Consider the following 20,979-nt stretch of genomic DNA (forward strand, 5'->3'; position numbering starts at 1 on the left):
CAGAACTTTGACAGCTGCCTTTCTAAAGCCTGCTGAAGGCAGTGGAGCTGTCACTGGTACCAAAGTGCTGCAGGTAACAGCTCCATGTGACGCTGAACTACAGTACATTGCTATGTAAACAAAACATGTTAGTCAGGACACGTGATAAAAAAGTTATAGTATGGTATGTCAAAAAAATTATAAAAAGTCATAGTATAGTATGTCATAAGAAAGTCAAAGTAAAAAAAGTCATAGAATAATATATCAAAAAAGTTGTAAAAAGTCTTAGTATAGTATGTCATAAATAGTCAGAAGGCAAGGCAAGTGTATTTATATAGCACATTTCATGCCCGTGGCAATACAATGTGCTTCACACAAAACAAAAGCAAGGGTCAGTACATGATCATAAAAACAGTAAGAAATAAAAGCATGAGAACATTAAGGCATACAAACAGTAAAAGATAAAAGCATAAAATAAAGAAAAGAATAGTAAAAATCATTGATCTACTACAATAAGTAATAATGCTTCAGAGAAGCATTAGCAGAAGGCATCTGAAAAGAGTTTTGTCTTGGGTGTCAAACTGTCAAACTGTAACCCAGTTTTTCACCAAGAAAGGTGGGTACCTAGTCTGTGAGTGGTATTAACGTGTTGGCTTAATGTCCATAGTGAAATAAGCTAGCTAGCTACAGACTAGTGTTAGCCTACATTTAATCACCATTTAATCAGTGCAGGGAAACGTTTAGCAAGATATTCATATTAAATCATTGTCCCTGCCCCTTTTAGCAGACTTAACAACAGATGAGTCAGCAGCACCCCAGTCTCCCCCTAACTGTGCCCCTCCCTGTCCCAGTGAAGAAGGTGAGCAACATTGTGTTCAATGACATGCCAGTTAGCATCATTGCAGGGAGTCTGTGGGGATTTCTCTGGCTCTTTTTACCATTACAAAAAAGAAAATGAAATATTTATTAATGACAGAAATTCAAACACATTAATAACAATTATTTTCTCACATAATGATCATTATGAAATAAAATAAAAAACAACAACCTACTGTCTGTACTGGATGCTGGACAGTTGGAAACAGCGAATAGCTTACCTGAGCCTGCATGTAAGATACAGACAATATTAACTGTATTGAACTACAAGAAGCAAGACAGTTGCAAGCCTTTAATTAGAGTTATGTAAAGCTTTTGATGGGACAGTTAGGTCCTAGAGATGTGGTGACAACAGCTGCGCAGAGGGAGCCCAATTTGATTTTTTGTCATGGGGCCCAAAATTCCTGGCAGCGCCCCTGCCCATGGGCTCGAAGTAATCGATTCTTCCTATTTGTTGTCAGTACAGGAATGGGACAGCAGGGGGTGCTAGTACTAGGTGGTTGTTGCTGCAGTGAACTCCTAGATTCCACCGGAAGTGAGCATGGGTCAGAAGCAGAAGAAGGGTAGTCATTGACGACGGACCCGGCGACTGCATGTCACATACACTTTAAGCATCCTTGAGACAGGTAATCCATAACACTGAGCATTTCATGGGCTTCATTTTGTTGACAAAGTTCTATTATTATTATTGTGAGATAATGCAGCTGAAAACAAAGACAGCTCTGACAATTCTCCATGTTAGTGTCAGGGGTTTCTGGCTGAAAGAGATGTAAAGATGGCACCTCACCTACAACTTACTGACCCTTCAGTTAATCAATTTCTTTTTTTTTAAATGGGAAAATAACTAACTTACTCTGGAATGAAAAGGGTTAACAGGGTCAGGTTTAGATCATCTGTGGAGGGAGAACTCTGGTTTTTGTACAAAGGCACTTTAATATCAGAGATTTTAGTAAAAGCATTAAACACACCCTGAAGACTGCTGATAACTAAACAGACATAGTTAAAAAGAAATGTCTCAGTCATCAGTCAGCCGTCCCCATTGGAGTGTCCTTTATCTCCTGAACGTGGAAAGTTTCAGAAACAGTTCCAGCTTCCAACTGCATTACCACACACTGACAACACATCTTTGTGATAGTCTCTGCAAGTTTTTCATTGGGAACTGAAATGAATGAACAAATAATGGCTAAAAAGGAGGAGAAAAACCCGTAAAACTTAAAAAATGCCGTTGAAAAGATGGCACTACTGTAAAATACACTGGTGAAAATATCTTTAAGGACGATTTTTCACAAGTCTGAGCATACACACAGTACACATGCAGCATAACCCACCTTAATGTGTATGTGTTCTCTTCTCTTTCCAATGGCTTCATGTTTGTGTCTTTCTTTTTGTCTCTCTCTTTATCTTCAAGCCTGTGATCATTTGTCTCATTTTCCACATGTATGACTTGTGTCTTGTCTTTAATGACTGTGGCTCTTTTAAGGGGCTTCTGTTGCATGTGTGTGACTCCATGTGCATCATCATATACGTCTGTGTCTGTATGATGTTATGCCAGGTGATCTGGGCCTGTCTGCTCTGGTGTGTTTTCCTCTGTGTGGCATCGACCTGCTGTTCTTATGTGATCAGGCGTGTGTGTGTGCTGGAAGGTGGACTGGCTCGGCTCTGATGAACTGCGCGAGAGGATTTGATGTTCAGCCACTTCGTTCTGCAACACAAACAACCAAGCACACTTAAAATATACACAATATATCCAGGAGTTGTATAGAAAAACAGCACACTGGGACCTTTATCAATAGTAAGGTTGCATAAAGTTTCTAACGTTTTACAAACCAATGATTTTTCTCGTTTTCTGCTTTTGGGCTGCTCTCTGCAGGAATAAAAAGAAATGAATGAGCCGAGAGGAGCACATACTCAAAATATGGAGAGGTTTAACTCCAAATTAAAGTTTTTATAACTCCGATAATTGAACTGGCTCTCACTCAGTTTGACTTATTTGCCCTCTCTCTGATTCCGTGCTCTTTTTTTCTCCCAAACCCTTGGACACCTGAGCTCTGAAGGAGTTACAGTGTGCCACAATTATAGCCAATCAGAAAATTGGAGTAGATCATTTCTGATTGGTTGTTTTGTCTCCAATCCGATTGCTATTCAAATTATCTGTTACTAGGAAAGTAGGGAAGCAATGGAAAAATAGTAGTAGGCACACCGCAGCCATCCTCCCCAGCTCCGCCCTCTTGTCCAAATATGGTCACTTCTGGCTCCAAAATACTAAGATGGCGACGGCCAAAATGCAAACTCCGGGCTTTAAAGCTCCCATATTATGCTCATTTTCAGGTTCATAATTGCATTTTAAGGTTGTACCAGAATAGGTTTACATGGTTTAATTTTCAAAAAACACTGTATTTTTGTTGTACTGCACAGCTCTCTCACTGCTGCAGACCCTCTTTTCACTCTGTGTTCAGGTCTCTGTTTCAGCTACAGAGTGAGACATCTCTTCTTCTGTACTATCTTTGTTTGTAGTCACACATGCGCAGTAGCTAGGTAAGGATCGTGTTAGCTAGCTGTTTCCATAGACAGAAAAAGAAAGGCTGTTTCTCCAACTTCGGTCAATTAGCAACAGAATCTTTGTATTTGATCAACACTGACTAGGTGGACAGTTTGATCTGAGTTTCTCGAGCCCGGTGTGATGGACTGACTACTTTTGCATAAAGTTGAGTCGTGATTATGTAAAATCAGATATGACGAAGATTGTCAAAATAGAGATGGGATTTACGAACAACAATTTGAACATGGCTTTAAAAGGAAACTGGGTTAGTGTTACTACAAAACCACAGGTACTCCTCCGGTAGTGAAGAAGTACCCTTTCATGCTTCACACACACACACACACACACACACACACACACACACACACACACACACACACACACACACACACACACACACACACGTCTGCATTGGACTTTGTAATGGGAATTTTATTTTAACATTATAGTTTGATATCTTACAAGATTCTCTTATATACTTTACAGGGGTTTCCTAATAATCTTTAATTTTGTTATAGACTTAGAGACTCCAAGAGAAGAAGCAACTGGCATCGTAAACTCTGGCCTAGTTGAGAATATCCTTCTCTTTTTGGAACTCAGCGTTCCTACTGTTTACCTTTAGCAGATAAGGGGGAAAAGGGCCATAACATTTTGAACTGTATCTCCTTCTGTCTCTTGCTTTAACAGGTGTTTAGGCTAAGTAGAGAGCAGGGTCAGAGGGGAAAGGTAGTAAAGTCATTGTGACTGTTTGTGGTGTTTTTTCATCTGCGTAGCTGCTAAACTTATCCTAGAGGAGGGGTGGTTTAAGTGAGTTCTTACTATATAGATATATGGTTTTCTAGCTGGGTCAGAAGACCCTTTCAGATGTGCCATGAGTACTTGTGAAACAGTTTTCTCTGCATTTGCAAATGTAAATAAATACTCAAAGACCAAACTTTGGTTTAATCCACAAATCGTCCTTATTTGTTTCATCTGGTGTTTTTGATACGCACTCCTGCTGCTAACAAGAAAAACTTCCACTACAACTTGTATTTCTGTAGGCGCTTACCCAAACCTTAACCACAACCACTAAATCTCTTCCCACTTGTACTCTAACCCCCATCTTAACTACCAACACTAAAAACTCTCTCAGGCTCTAACTGTCCTAACAAGCCTAAATATTGAGGACAAACTCTGTATCCATGAATGAACTTTCAATCGAAACTTGTAAGCCAACATTGATGAGAAGTGCTAAAAAAAATATGAACATCTATACTTTTATTTTATTTTATTATTTTATTTTAACTGGGCAAACTCTACCGACTTTGTTGACAGACTATTGCCGTGATTCCACTGTATGGTACTGCTCTGCTCGACGCACTTTACTTTTTATTGTACCAGTACTTTTTTGTTTTGTTTTCAAATGCGGATATTTTAGGTGGGATTCTCAGCTGATCGTCAAAGAAACGGCGCTGCCGTGACATCATCTTCGCACTCGCTTAGTCCTTTCATCGACAACCAAACAGGAACGTTTTAACTCCGTCTTCTAGTATCGGCTCAGCTCCCTTGGTACCTCGACCGAGATGGTACCTAAAATAGTACTAGGTACTATCCACAACTTTTGCTAATGGAAAAACTAAAAAAGAGTGAGTCGAGTCGTACCATGCAGTGGAAAAGTGGCATAATTCTTTAAGAGTCTTTTGTGATTCTTGCACATCAATAAATCAGTACCATACTTATACTAAAACAGCAGTACAATCATTTACTGTAATTATACACTATATGTATTTGCTGTACTAGTATTGCTATGCTATACTATAATTACCACAAACATACAAGACTACCACCATAAATATCAGCCTTTACATTGGTTAGATATGATCTACTGGACCTAAAGAACATAACTGTAGAGACAGAAAAGGGGTGTTGTTATGTCAGAACCAGACCTAAAGATACCTGTCTTATTTTTTTATTTCCCATGCCTTATTGTTTCATGAAGGATATTGGTTTGTTGGTTGAAGGGAACAATGGGGACAATGACGGCCTGGGCCTTGATGTTTTCCAGGTAGGTCTGAGACAGCATTCCAACAGTCTGGCAGCCGCCGTTCTTGGTGAAGATGAGTGCGTCGCGGCCCAGACGCATGGAACCAGACTTGAAACCATTCCCATACACGCCGATGGCCGATGGTGAAATGTTTAGCATTTATCTTATTTATACACTTAAAGAATTAATAGATTATCAAACTTGTTGTCAATTAAATTCATGTCACTCTAGTAAAGAGCCAAAATACATGTCTGATATGCTGCTCTGTTACGAGCCACCCAGAGCTCTAAGATCACCTGGGACAAGCTTGCACACCGCCCACAGGGTCAGAACCAAACATGCTGAAGCAGCTTTCAGTTACTATGCCCCGCAGATCTGGAGTAAACGTCCAGAACACTTGAGATCTGCCCCAACCCTTTTAAATTGAGGCTTAAAACGTTTCTGTTTGCCATTGCTTACCCTAAAGTCATTCCTATACTTCTATGCTTTTGAAGTCTTTTAAATCTACTGTTTTGTTTGTTTTTCTCTCTCTTTTATGACCTGTCGTATTTTCTGTTTCAAATGTTTGTGCTTATGTATATCTCATTATGTATATGTTTATTTGTGCACTTTGAGTTGGGATTGTTTTCCCTTTATTTCAGAGTGACAGTGGATAGACAGGAAAGGTGGGAGAGAGATGGGGGATGACACGCAGCAAAGGGCCGCAGGTCGGATTCGAACCCGGGCCGCTGCAAAGCCCTCAGCCTAGATACGGCGCACGCGCTTACTGGGTGAGCTAGAGGTCCCCCCAGTGTTGTCTTTTGCCACGCTAGTCTATTCAGCTCAGATCCTGTGTGCTGGATTGTTTAACCCCCCTCACGCTTCTCTCTCTTCTCGTGAACCTGAAAACGTGTTCATGCTCTGTGGCTGAGGTAGCGTTCAGTGTGACTGATTCCCTCACTGTTGAGCGTGTGCAACAATCAATTTATTTCTTTGTCATGTGAAATCATATAATGATATAAATATTTACATATTAATGAACATGATGTCGAAACGAAAATATAAGTAAGAGTTTATAAATGTTGGCATTACCAAAGCCATTCGAAATGCAGAAGAGAGGTCTTAAAGGACAATTCCGACGCAAAACGAATCTAGGGGTTAATAACACGTGTACCGAGTCGACCGTTCTCTGGGACATGTTTTCATGCTAATCGAATGTGTTTGTAGCTTGAAACAAGCTAGCGTGAACCGCTGATTAGCTTACACCGCTTGTATTCGGGGCACTTGGAAAGTAAAAACATATCGCTATTTCTATACCATTAACAAAATAGCATCACACTTCCACAGTAGCATAATGAGGGTCCCTACATATAAACTGAAGCATTGAGAACTTTGTAAATGTACAGACAGTTTATTAAAAAGATAGTTTAGAAAGACAGTAGCATTCTCGTATACAGGCGGCCGCCATCTTGGGAATACAGTCATGAGCAGTCGAACGACGAATGCCGTGCAACCAGTAACCAAGAGGGTAAGCCTCTCCTCACAACGCGTAGCTCCTATGGCGCCATTTTGATGCTAACAACGCTTAGTTGCGCTGTTGTCAAAAGACTGCAAAATATCACAACATGATATGTGCATCTTTCTGCCCCCATGCCTGAACATTGCCTGAGCTTTCAACAAACAGCTAAATCCAACAAAGAAGAACAAACATATCTGCGACCAAAAGGCTGGTCCTTTAGCATTGTAGCAAAGAAAGTTTTCACCAGAATTGTCATTCCAAAGCTTCACAGACAGGAATGTTTGGACAATTAGATAATGGTAAACATTCAACAAGAGCATACAGGAATTCAACAGTTCTGTCTTGTGTGTTAATTAAAATGACAAATTTGGTAATTAGTTACATGTTTCAGAAGACACAAGCCTTATAATAAGGTCCTTTCTAGGTTTCCTGATAATTGCACTTCACAGAGGAGATTTATGCTGACACTTCATGAGCTCACAACACAAGTTTGACAGATTAATTAGGTAAGACAGGAGGACAGAATGTCCTGTTGAGCAGCCTGCCTGACGAGAAAGTGATTCCATCACTGTATGTAGGCCTTTTTTACACTGTGCGGCTGTGGCGGTGTGGTAGTCATGGAGCCAAACAGGTCAGGCAAGTTCTGAACCTTTTGACTCTGCTGGCAGACTAAATCGTTCCAGTAAACCAGTTCCTTTTCATTTTTCATATTTTGTGAGATGATGAATTTAGGGTGCTAATTTTGCAGTATATTCCTATAAGAACCAACTTAATTTTTATCAAAATAAGATATCTAAATGCTTTATCCTTTGTTACATCATATCAATAACATGTCAATATTGTAATACTGTGATCATGTTTTTAATTGCTGCTGTAACTTTCAGGTTTAACAAATGCTGCATGTTTTCTTCACAAATTACTTTTAATCATAAATGAAAAAATAAACCATATTTTTTTAAACAAACAATTCATCAGGCAAAAGCATCGACAATATGGAAATAAGGAAAGAAAAACTTTTTTCTTTTCTTTTATTGTCTTCTCAATTCTTAGTGCAATCACTCAATCCCTTGTCGCATAAAAGAGTCCCCATCGTTGGTCTCCACTGTTGGAACGTTCCAGTTTTTCACTCCATCCATTTACTATTGCAAAATAGTCCTCTTCAGAGAATTCCTGCAGAGGACAGAAACAGGTATGATGAGCACTCATCCAAAGAAGAGATAACTTTAGGTTCAGTTAGTGTCCTTAGGTTGAAAGGGTGTGCATGCTAACCTGAATGAATTCATCCTTGATGACTTCAGCTCTCTGCAGCTCTGTCTTTATCATCTGGATAAACTGGGCTGTCCGGTCTTCTGAGCAAACATTGCAGAAACCAGCATCCTGGAGGAACTACAGGAGAAGAGACAGAAGGGGTGAAGTAGAGTGGGAACAGCACCACAAGCTGATGGACAGTAGTAATACATTAGCAACACATCCACAGAGCGCACAGTCACACTTTTTGTACATTTGGGCTGTCTGTACAGAAGAGTTACCCAATAAGCAAATCTGGTTGTTTCACAAAGTCTTCACTGAAAAGCAGCAAACCCTTAACATATCTGTCTGGTGGGCAGACAAACATCTAAACATGACAGGCTTGTTTAGGGACTTGGTAGTCTCACTTTGCCAGACAAAGGCTAGTCTGGCTAGTCCACACAGCATTCCGGGATGGGAGAAAAATGTGCTCTGGTTTATTGGCATTTCTTCAAACCAATCACAATCGTCATGGGCGGCGCTAAGCTCCACATGGAGCCTCTGCAAAATAGCCTCGGGAAGGAACTTGTTTTGGTGGAACGTGTACGTTCAAAAGTTGTTTTAGTCGTGCAACAGAAAACTCAGATTGGACAGATAGTCTAGCTAGCTGTCTGAATTTACCCTGCAGAGATCTGAGGAGCAGTTAACCATAGTCCTCATAAATCCCCTGGAGTTTAAAATTCCAACACAAAGAAAGCGGAAGGAAACGACATCGGCGAAAAGACATGCACCCGCCGGAATTTCCTGCGGCTTGTTTTATGTACACCGGCCAAACAGTTAAAGGATCATTGTGCATTTTTTATTTAGGGAATTGTATGCATTTATTAGTAGTGTACAAAGATAACAGGAAATGAGGAAAAAAGAAACATGAGACATATCACTTAATTTGTATATTGGATGATACAGTGTACAAAGAGACACTGTGCTCGGCAATAATTTGTGTGCCAATCGCCTCGTCAGATATTGGTAAAGAGGACCAAAGGGTTTTAGCTCCCCATAGGGCAGTGTAGCCCTTTTACAAACTATTACATAAGTAGGGTCTACTGAATATTTACCTTGCCATACTGTGAGGGTGTATAGAGAACATAGCCTCTCTGTTTGACGTAGGCCTCAAACACCGGTGTCCAGGGCTTCTCCCCGCAGCAGTAATCACTGATGAGCAACTTTCCACCTGGCTTTAACCATGACTGGATACAAAGAACACGGAGAATGAAAAACAAGGCAGAAAAGTTAGACCGGATAAAGTCACTGAAAAGGCACAAGTTTCCCAATGAAATATGTACAGTATACTGTATGACATAAAAGTCTTTCTTTTCAGTTGTTTTTTGGAAATCAATGAAATGACTTAATGCCACGGGCCACTGGTGGAATTTATTTCAGGGGGGATATGACAAAAATTAAGCAGACTTTCTGCTGATAAACAATATAACCGGCAACACTGAAAAAAATGTGTGTTACTATAATGTACACAACAGCTCATATTGAACTGAACTAAACATACTCCCCCTCCCTAACTAAATTAAATTTGATGTAGAGCAGGAGGGGCATTGCCCTGGCACCTTCTATGGGCTAGCCACCACTGCGTAATGCTACCGTTTAAAGTATGAGAAAATGCTCACATGGAAGCGTTTGAAGAGGGCCAGTTTGTCATCTATGTGCAGGATTGTGTCTCTGCTGTAGATCACATCAAAGGAACCTTCTGGGAACGACCTCTTAGTGGCATCAGCCACCTCAAACTGGACCTGAGGTAGAGCGCATGCACATTATTTAAAACTGTTATCCGTGTATCCAGTATTTAAACTAATTGGACAAAGGAACATTTAGACATACTGATGGCAGCTTCTCCGTGATCGCCCTCTCCATGGCGATGTCCACCATGTTGTTTGACAAATCCAGGCCAAGCACCTCCACTCCAAAGGTCTGAAAAGTAACATAATCATCAGCTTCGCTGTAGTTTCAATCATTATAAAATCCCTCTATCATCATTATAAGCATCACCCTAACTACAGTATGTTAGATTCCTTGGCTCTTACCTTTGCCATGTAAAAGTCTCCTCCACCAATGCCACAGCCAACATCTAGAACCTTCTGTCCAGGCTTCAGGTTCAGCAGGTCCACAAACTCCTGTCAGCACAAAAAAAGGATACGAGTCATATGTCACTTTTCTTAGTCATGGAAATATGTAATATTTATGTTATATATATATATCAAATAATGTTGAATAAAACACTCTCAGGTCTGAAGTCTGTTTGGCACAAGTTTACTCATGTGGCATGGAGAGAGGGTGCATTATAGAAAGAAAGCACAGCTTCCCCAACAAAAAAATAGAACAGAAACATTTATCCCTGATAAAGCTGCTACAATAAAGGCCATTTGTTAGCAAGACTAAAGGCTTGATTATACTCCGGAACAGATGCGTACACGGCGGTCGCACAGTAGCTCTGTTTATACTATCTGCTTGGAGGACGCGTTCCACACATGCGCAGTAGATCGCTACGCTTCCACTTGTTGCAGAGTGTACAGGCACAAAAAAAGTGGCACAACGCAGACGTCCGCACAGAGCCTAGGCGCACACCCTCTGATGACGACATTAACGTCACGCAGATCCCAGCGGACAGTATAATTTCGGATTAGAGTCTACAGCCACACTTTCAACTCTTAGGCTGTGTTTAGGAACAGTGGGGCTTTCAGCTAAATGCTAATGTCATCATGCTACGGAAAATGCTAACATGCCGATGTTAAGCAGGTATAATGTTTATAACATGATCATCATCTTAGTTTAGCATGTTGGCATGCAAAAATTTCATACGACACAAAGTACAGCTGAGGATGATGGGAGTGCTATTATTAGTTTAGCTGGTAATTGTTCGTAAACCAAAGTATTGGACAAATTGGAATTTTGACTGATGGTGCCTCGAGATAAAGAGTTAACGGTTAAATTTCATGGCAATCCATCCAATAGTTTTTGAGATATTTCAATCGGGACCGGGATTTCAACTGGTGGACCTGAGTGGAAGTCATTTAGACATTTATTCTATCATCTGTTGCGAACATTATCAACTTCACATAAGTTATTTGCTTGCTTGTTTTTCACTTTACTCGCTTTGTTCAGTATTCTTATTGTATCCTTTTATAAGAAACATTTATTCATTGATTCCTTCCTTTATTCCTACCTTGGTGGTGCTGGGCCCCACTGTGCTGACGTAACCAGCCCCAAACATCTTCTCGTAGCGCAGGATGCCGCGGTTGGTGTACTGCTGGTTGTCCAGGAACTGCTGAAAGGTGTTGAATCCGTTCTGGGTGCTCGAGGAGCGGGGAACCTTCTCCAGAAGCCAGCAGATCTGATTCTGATTATTTTTCATCTGGAAAAGGAGGAGGACAAAAAGGATGGAGAAGTAGATGGAGGAGGGAAGAGACGAGACGGTTAACTACACATCCTTGCAGCTACATCTCACACTGCCATGTTCAATTGTATACCCAAGGTTCTACTAGAAGACTTAAATGCCTACCTCAACATAGGCCTGAACTTTCTTTTTCAACACAATGTCGAAACCAAACTTTTGGCCCCCCTCTGGCACCTCCACTTGTAGTGATGATACCAGGTGGCTGTATTGTGCCTCAGTGCGGTAGCAAGTGGGGTTAAAGTCCCTCTTGGAGTCACCTTGGTAGAACGTCGCAAGTTAAAACAAAATCCTTCACCATTTGCTTTTGAAAGAGATATTGGCTACTGTTGCTGAACATTCATAATCAACTGAGAAAGACAGAGCAAATGAGAAAGAAAGAGCAAATGTCCCTATTTACATTTCTTGAGTCAGATTCAGTTCTCATTAATGTGTAAACCATTATTATTCATAAGAGAGATGTAGACGTTTTATTGTTAGCTAAGTACCTGACCGGTGGTTGCAGGACTCTCTGAAGAAAAAGAAGCCACCGGGCCGCAGCCAGCCCAGTGTCTTCTCTATAAAGGACTTTAGCTCTGTGTCGCTCAGGTACATCAGCAGCCAGTTGGAAAAGACAAAGTCAATGCTGAGGGGAACAATGAATGGAAACATTAAAATATATTAAAAAGCTGAAATTGTTTAAATAAAGCCGGTCTGGTTTCAGCGCAGAGATTGGAAATATCCTATGTATGATCTGATAGCCAGTGGATCCTATGTTCATCATTCATCCTCCATCAGAATGCATGGCTTGCTGCCTGCTTTAATCCGACAACATGTAAAGCTGTGCACGTGGAGTGAGAGTCCACAACATTGTCATAGAATCTCACACCACGTGCACAGCTTCATACGTTGTGGAATTTTGTCGAAGCATTTCAGCAAAAATCACAAATGTCAACCTCATGGTGGCGCTACAGGAAAAGTCAGGGGACCATCAAAGTCTGTAGGCTTTATCGTCTGCTGACAATCAATGTCCGAACCAACTTGCAGTCCATCTAATAGTTGTTGAGAGTTTTCAGTCTGGTCCAAAGTGGTGGACTGACCAGTACTGCCATCCCTAGAGCACTGCATGGCTAAACATTGAAGATATAAAGTGTTTCTTAAAGAACAGATTATGTTGATTATGTTAGATCTAGTTATGCTGGAGCTCTCTACAGCAAGGATTAACAATGCCAAATCATCGACTATAGACTTATGGAAAAACGCAGCAGCACAAGTATCAGTCCTAATGACCTCAGCATCACAAGAATTAGAGGAGAGTGACTAGGTGTGATTTCTGTTTTAGTTTTTTGTTTATTTGTTTGTTTTTCTTTCCTCGAGACCGCAGAGGGTGGGGGGTGGGAGAGGGTTGTTTTTGTTCTTGTTCAATTGTGTTTGTCTGTTCTGTATGTTTAAAAATATAAAAAATTGATCTTAAAAAAAATGCCAACACAAAGGAAGCCCAAGGCAACGGACATCCGGCCTAAATGAGTGAAATCCCGTGGAATTTCCGTCGGCTACGAGCATCAATGTCTGTACCAAATTCCGTCCATTTGTTGAAGCATTTCAGCAAAAATCACAAATGTCAACCTCATGGTGGCGCTACAGGAAAAGTCAGGGGACCATCAAAGTCTGTAGGCTTTATCGTCTGCTGACAATCAATGTCCGAACCAACTTGCAGTCCATCTAATAGTTGTTGAGAGTTTTCAGTCTGGTCCAAAGTGGTGGACTGACCAGTACTGCCATCCCTAGAGCACTGCATGGCTAAACATTGAAGATATAAAGTGTTTCTTAAAGAACAGCTATCCTAACAGACCCAGATTTAAATTTTGAATATCACATGAGGGATTCATACTAAAATGGCCTTTTGTCACCAGAGAAATATTGTTGAAGTGCAGCCGTTTCTCTCCCAGGCAGATACTGAGAGACTCATGCATGCTTTTATCACCAACAGGCTTGATTACTGCAATGCTGTCCTCTCTGGTCTACCTAAGAAAGTTATAAATAAACTCAGGGTGGAACTTGTTTTGGTGGAACGTGTACATTCAAAAGTTGCTTTAGTCGTGCAACGGCAAACTCAGATTGGACAGATAGTCTAGCTAGCTGTCTGGATTTACCTTGCAGAGATTTGAGAAAAGGTTAACCATAGTCCTCATAAATCGACCGGAGTTTAAAATGCCAACACAAAGGAAGCCCAAGGCAACGGACAGCCGGCCTAAATGAGTGAAATCCGGCTGAATTTCCGTCAGCTACGGAGCAATCCCAGAGGTGGAACGTCAAGGATATAGACTACACCCCTCCTAAAGTCCCTTCATTGGCTGCATCTTAGTTTTAGAATAGACTTTAAGATCCTTCTTTGGTGTTTAAATCACTCAATGGACTAGCACCTGAATACCTGTCAGACATGCTCTCAACATATGCTCGCCTTAGATCACTCAGGTCCTCTGACATTAGCTCATTTAATTGTTCCCTGAGTGAGGACAAAGAACTACAGGCAGGCGGTATTTAGTGTCTATAGTCCTCGCCTCTGGAATACCCTACCAGAAGAACCGAGGGCGTCACAGTCTGTTAATACCTTTAAAAAGAACTTTAAAACTTACCTTTTTAGCTTAGCATTCTCTTAATCTTCATCAATTTGTTTTTATTTTAAATTTATTTGCATTGTATTGCTGTATTGTTCACCTTGTATTGCAATGTTGTACTAAGATAAGATAAGATAAGATAGACTTTATTAATCCCACACTGGGGAAATTCCTGTGTTACAGCAGCTCAAAAGAAAAAAAAGAAACAATGTACACACATCAGAATAACACAAATACACATTAAGTAGACATAGAAGAAAAATATATAAATATATATACATAAAGTATATGAACAAGAAAATTGAATCAGTTATACAGTCATGGCCAAAAGTGTTGTCACCCCTGAAATTTTTCCAGAAAATCAAGTATTTCTCACAGAAAAGTATTGCATTAACACATGTTTTGCTATACACATGTTTATTCCCTTTGTGTGTATTGGAACAAAACAAAAAAAAGAAGGAAAAAAAGCAAATTGGACATAATTGCACACAAAACTCCAAAAATGGGCTGGACAAAATTATTGGCACCCTTAACTTAATATTTGGTTGCACACCCTTTGGAAAAAATAACTGAAATCAATCGCTTCCTATAACCATCAGTAAGCTTCTTACACCTCTCACCTGGAATTTTGGACCACTCTTCCTTTGCAAACTGCTCCAGGTCTCTCATATTGGAAGGGCGCCTTTTCCCAACAGCAATTTTAAGATCTGTTCAATGGGATTTAGATCTGGACTCATTGCTGGCCACTTCAGAACTCTCCAGCGCTTTTTTGCCATCCATTTCTGTGTGCTTTTTGAAGTATGTTTGGGGTCATTGTCCTGCTGGAAGACCCACGATCTCGGACGCAAACCCAGCCAATGTAGGGCCCAGACACTGGGCCCTACATTGCGACCCAAAATCCTTTGGTAATCCTCAGATTTCATGATGCCTTGCACACAGTCAAGGCACCCAGTGCCAGAGGCAGCAAAACAACCCCAAAACATCTTTGAACCTCCACCATATTTGACTGTAGGTACTGTGTTCTTTTCTTTGTAGGCCTCATTCCGTTTTCGGTAAAGTAGAATGATGTGCTTTACCAAAAAGCTCTATCTTGGTCTCATCTGTCCACAAAACGTTTTCCCAGAAGGATTTTGGCTTACTCAAGTACATTTTGGCAAACTGTAGTCTTGCTTTTTTATGTCTCTGTGTCAGCAGTGGGGTCCTCCTGGGTCTCCTGCCATAGCGTTCCATTTCATTCAAATGTTGACGGATAGTTCATGCTGACACTGATGAACCCTGAGCCTGCAGGACAGCTTGAATTTCTTTGGAACTTGTTTGGGGCTGCTTATCCACCATCCGGACTATCCTGCGTTGCAACCTTTCCTCAATTTTTCTCTTCTGTCCACGTCCAGGGAGATTAGCTACAGTGCCATGGGTTGCAAACTTCTTGATAATGCTGCGCACTGTGGACAAAGGAACATCTAGATCTCTGGAGATGGACTTGTAAGCTTCAGATTGTTGATATTTTTCCACAATTTTGGTTCTCAAGTCCTCAGACAGTTCTCTTCTCCTCTTTCTGTTGTCCATGCTTAGTGTGGTACACACAGACACACAATGCACAGACTAAGTCAACTTCTCTCCTTTTTATCTGCTTTCAGGTGTGATTTTTATATTGCCCACACCTGTTACTTGCCCCAGGTGAGTTTAAAGGAGCATCACATGTTTGAAACAATCTTATTTATCCACAATTTTGAAAGGGTGCCAATAATTTTGTCCAGCCCATTTTTGGAGTTTTGTGTGCAATTATGTCCAATTTGCTTTTTTTCCTTCTTTTTTTTGTTTTGTTCCAATACACACAAAGAGAATAAACGTGTATAGCAAAACATGTGTTAATGCAATACTTTTCTGTGAGAAATACTTGATTTTCTGGAAAACTTTCAGGGGTGCCAACACTTTTGGCCATGACTGTATAACTGATTCAATTTTCTTGTTCATATACTTTATGTATATATATTTGTATATTTTTCTCCTATGTCTACTTAATGTGTATTTGTGTTATTCTGATGTGTGTACATTGTTGTAAACAGACAGTATATAAACATATAGACATATATACAGATGAGTAAGGTGCTGGTGAATAGATATGACATATTGCACAGAGTGATAAATAAATAAATACGCATAGTGCAGAATATTGTCCAGTGATGGCTCATATTGCAGAAACAGTTAGCAGTGCTACATTATGATGTTATATTAAAGAGTCTGACTGCTGCTGGAATGAAGGACCTGCGGTAGCACTCCTTCTTGCACTGAGGGTGCAGCAGTCTGCTGCTGAAGGAGCTGCTCAGAGAACTCACAGTCTCATGTAGGGGGTGAGAGGTGTTAAAAGGCGCTATATAAATACAGTTTAACACACACCTGTTTTGGGGGATATCCAGCTTTGTGACATCAGCTTGGATGAAGGTAGCGTTGCTATGGTGACCATTGTCCTGCCTGTTCCTCTCCACAAAGCTTTCCATGAAGTCCACAGCCGTCACATGGCCAGCCTTGGTCAGCAGGTGGCTGGTGAAACGACTGCAGAGACACACGTCAGTATAAATCTATCTAGTTTACTAGTTTAATTCTCCAACACAACATCAAAAACTTAATCTGATCCCCTGAATTTGAGTTGAATCTGCCTTTTGCTTCAGGCCCCTAAATTAAATGGAAATCCTGAACAAGCTGCTCACACACATCCACTACTACAGACAGTCTAATGCATGCTCACCCGATGCCAGCTCCCAGTTCCAGCACTCTGGATCCAGCCAGGCTGGGCAGTACGGACAGGATCTCGGGGAGCTCATGTTGGGTCAGCTCCCTGGCACGAGAGTCCAGCATCATCTCCTCCACTGTGGCAGCCTTGGAGTGCTCTTTCCAAAACTCATTCTGTGTTCTTCTATTGACTTGTGCTCTTGTGTCCCTGTGAAATGTCATCTCGTGTTGCCAAAGTACTGTCCCAATACACAAGCATTTCACCAAGAACAGTTAAGATTCCCGGAAATGTTCTTGACACGCCCATTTTACCAAGTATGCTGTCGGTACACATTCTGTGCTGCCTGTCAGTACACGATCTGTGCTGTCTGCACGATCCTCATGCGCATGCGCAAGACGTGCATGTGCATGACAGATTGTGCAGGCAGCACAGATCGTGTACAGTCATTGCCTGCACAATGCATTTTTTTTTTTAATTTATACATACAGATCATTACAGACAAATACAACACAAAATACACAGAACAAATGACATACAATTACATCAGATACACATACAGGGGTACAGCCACAGTCACAATAGGCCTAGTGGACAAGCTGGTAGGCAGAGAAAAAGTTTTAAAAAAATAAAAGAAAAAAACCCTTATTAATAAACCTTTGAGGTCACACACGACTCATATAGATCCAGAGTTCTTACGGCCTTAGTATTTTTTGAGTACTTAATTGAATCAATGCAATTTATAAACTCAGTCATAAAACCAGAAAAGAATGATTTAGAACCACTGAATTTGTTCCTATGGATGTGGTATTTAGCTTATAGATGCATGATGCATTGGTTGGTAACTTGTATGAACCATACAGTTAAAGAAATGGACCAAGTGATCCCACAGATTTCAACGGAGACCAGTGAAGTGAATTAGAAGCACTTTTGCGGTGAGGGCTGAGCACTCTGCCGCACTGCGCAGCCTCCAACTGAGCTTGAAGACATAGATGTGACGTGAGCAACTTGTCTGAAAGTTGTAAGTCTTCTGGTAGCTGTGCCAAGAGAAATCTCAATCATTCCGAATCTTGCAGAGACGGAGAGCGTAGGTATGTAAGGAGATAACATGGACACAGGCTAATTATTGCTAACTAAAATGCTAGTTAATATTAGTAATTAAACTTAAACAGCTAATGTAAGTCAAAACTGCCTGCGTGCTTCTCCTGTACTCTACGGTAATTCCTCTACTATGCGAAAGTCGCATGGTTATGACACAATCGTTAGCCTATTTTTATATACCTACGCTGGTAGGATGGTAGGGGAAGACTCATGAATATTCATTAGGGAACCCTGACATTCTTACCCTTACCATAACCAATCCCACTCCTCTTGCCTAAACATAACCAATCCCACCCAAGGGGGTAAGCTTCTCCTCACAACGCGTACCTCCTATGGCGCCATTTTAATGCTAACAAGCACTCACCCCCCATCCCATTGACTGCCATTCATTTTGACGTCACTTTGATAGCGAATAACTTTACATCTGAAGCGTTTAAATACTTTATTTGTCCATCGTTTATTTCTAAAGTAACGTTATGGCTCCGTAGCAGACATTTTTGTAAAAATAGGCTAACGATTGTGTCATAACCACGGGACTTACTGTCGCATAGTAGAGGAATTACCGTATAATACAGGAGAAGCTTGCAGGCAGTTTCGACTTACATTAGCTGTTTAAGTGTAATTACTAATGTTAACTAGCATTTTAGTTAGCAATAATTAGCCTGTGTCCATGTTATCTCCTTACATATACCTACGCTCTCCGTCTCTGCAAGATTGGGAATGATTGAGATTTCTCTTGGCACAGCTACCAGAACACTTACAACTTTCAGACAGGTTGCTCATGTCACATTTACGCTGTCTCTCTCAGTTGGAGGCTGCGCAGTAACGCTCGGCGCTCACCGGAAAAGTGCTTCTAATGGCCTTCACTGGTCTCCGCCAGAGCAACGGGATCTGTTGGTCCATTCTATATACAGTCTATGATCCCACCAGAGCAGGCAACGAGTACTAGCAGGCAATGAGTGCTAGCCGGGGCCTAGCTCATTGCTCGGACAGTCACGTTCGGAGACCCCGGCTGTAAGCTGGAGGTCTCTCAGACCGGTCTCGTAAATAAGAGGCTTTTATTTCGCCGTTGACGGATCGTTTGTTTAAATATCACAACACATGTCCATAAGATTAACGGGAACCTGTGGTTAACTGCCTTTTCGGAGTTAAACTCAACAAGCGGCGCCTGCGGGCTTGACAACCTCGCTGGCCGGCCGTCATACACACACACACACACACACACACACACACACGGCCACAGCGCAGCTTCTTTGCAGCTTGGTTGAGTAGTATAGATTCCTCAGGTGTTGTTGCCATGCTGAGTGTTGTATGACTAGTTATCCTAGAGTCCTAGAAGTCATAGTATAGTATGTGATAAAAAGTCATTAAAATAAGTCATAGTATATTATGTAAAAAAAAAGTCATAAAAAGTCTTAGTATAGTATGTCATAAAAAAGTTTTAAAAAATTAATAGAATAGTATATAGTTAAAAAAGTCAAAATATAGTATGTCATAAAAGTTGTAGCATAGTACGTCTTATAAAAGTCGTAAAAAGTTATAGTTTAGTATGTCATTAAAATATAAAAGGTATTGTAAAGTACAGTATGTCATAAAAAAGTCATAAAAAAGTCATAGTATAGTATGTCGGAAAAAGTCAGTATAGTATGTAAAAAAGTAAAAAGAAGTCATAGTATATTATATAGCGAAAAGTCATAGTATAGTATGTCGAAAAAGTCATAGTATAGTAGTATTTTGAAAAAAAGTCATAGTATAGTATGTCGAAAAAAGTAATAGTGTAGTACAGTATGTCGAAAAAAAAGTCATAGTATAGTATGTCGAAAAAAGTAGAAAAAAGTCATAGTATATAGTATGTCGAAAAAAGTTTAAAAGTCATACTATAGTCTGTCGAAAAAAGTAAGTATAGTACAGTATATCGAAAAAAGAGTCATAGTATAGTATGTCGAAAAAAGTAATAAAAAGTAATAGTATAGTATGTCGATACAAAGTAATAGTATAGTATGTCGAAAAAAGTAATAGTATAGTATGTCGATAAAAGTCATAGTATAGTATGTCATAAAATACCATAAGAAAGTCATAGTAAAAAAAGTCATAGTATAATATATCAAAAAAGTTATAAAAAGTCCTAGTATAGTATGTCATAAAATGTTTTGTTAAAAAAGTCATAATATTGTCTTCGCTTGGGATCAGCCCCAAGATATTATGGAGTGTCATAGGAGGGCAGTCTTGAGACGCACCCAATCATTGAATGGCTTGTTGATTCTCCTATGAGAGGATTAGTGTCCGGGATGGCCATGAAGGTGGTGGCTCGCTTTGTTTAAAGCGGTGGTTGGCGTGCTTCCTGGACGTGGTTGTGCTGGAGCTCTCTGCAGGTGTGGGGGGGCGCAGCAGCATGGGTGTTGGTCCTGGTGACCTCGGCACCACAGGAATTAGAGGAGAGCAACTAGGCAGGGTGTGATTTTTGTTTTGTTTTGTTTTCTTGTATATTGGTTTGTTTTGTTTTTCCCCGAGACCGCAGAGGGTGGGGGGTGGGAGAGGGTTTTGGTTCTTGTTTGATTGTAGTTGTTTGTTCTGTATGTTCTATGTTCAAAAATATAAAAATAATAAAAAATTTATCATAACAAAAAGTCATAATATAGTATGTCATGAAAAGTCATAGTATAGTATGTGATAACAAGTCATAGAAGTCATAGTATAGTATGTGATAAAAAGTCATTAAAATAAGTCATAGTATATTATGTAAAAAAAGTTTTAAAAAAACGTAGCATAATATATAGTTAAAAAAGTCAAAATATAGTATGTCATAAAAAGTCATTAAAAAGTCATAGTATAAGTATGTCATAAGAAGTCATAGAAGTCATAGTAGTATGTGATAAAAAGTCATTAAAAAAGTCACAGTATATTATGTCAAAAAAGTCATAAAAGTCTTAGTATAGTATGTCATAACATTT

At 40.2% G+C, this 20,979-nt stretch overlaps 1 protein-coding gene across 1 annotated transcript; it reads right to left on the reverse strand.

The window, feature by feature from the left end:
• Positions 1 to 7,908: 7,908 nt before the first annotated feature.
• Positions 7,909 to 17,168, reverse strand: LOC116052526 (phosphoethanolamine N-methyltransferase 3-like). Its single transcript, XM_031303294.2, has 11 exons — positions 16,946 to 17,168; positions 16,597 to 16,752; positions 12,091 to 12,227; positions 11,711 to 11,862; positions 11,375 to 11,563; positions 10,236 to 10,325; positions 10,033 to 10,122; positions 9,822 to 9,944; positions 9,258 to 9,389; positions 8,185 to 8,301; positions 7,909 to 8,085 (listed from the first exon to the last, which is right to left on the reverse strand). Exons 1-11 carry the CDS (start codon positions 17,149 to 17,151, stop codon positions 7,975 to 7,977), a joined length of 1,503 nt encoding a protein of 500 aa, XP_031159154.1. The 5' UTR covers positions 17,152 to 17,168; the 3' UTR covers positions 7,909 to 7,974.
• Positions 17,169 to 20,979: the final 3,811 nt, after the last annotated feature.

The sequence above is a fragment of the Sander lucioperca genome, chromosome 1, assembly GCF_008315115.2.
Source record: "Sander lucioperca isolate FBNREF2018 chromosome 1, SLUC_FBN_1.2, whole genome shotgun sequence".
Classification (NCBI taxonomy): Eukaryota; Metazoa; Chordata; class Actinopteri; order Perciformes; family Percidae; genus Sander; species Sander lucioperca.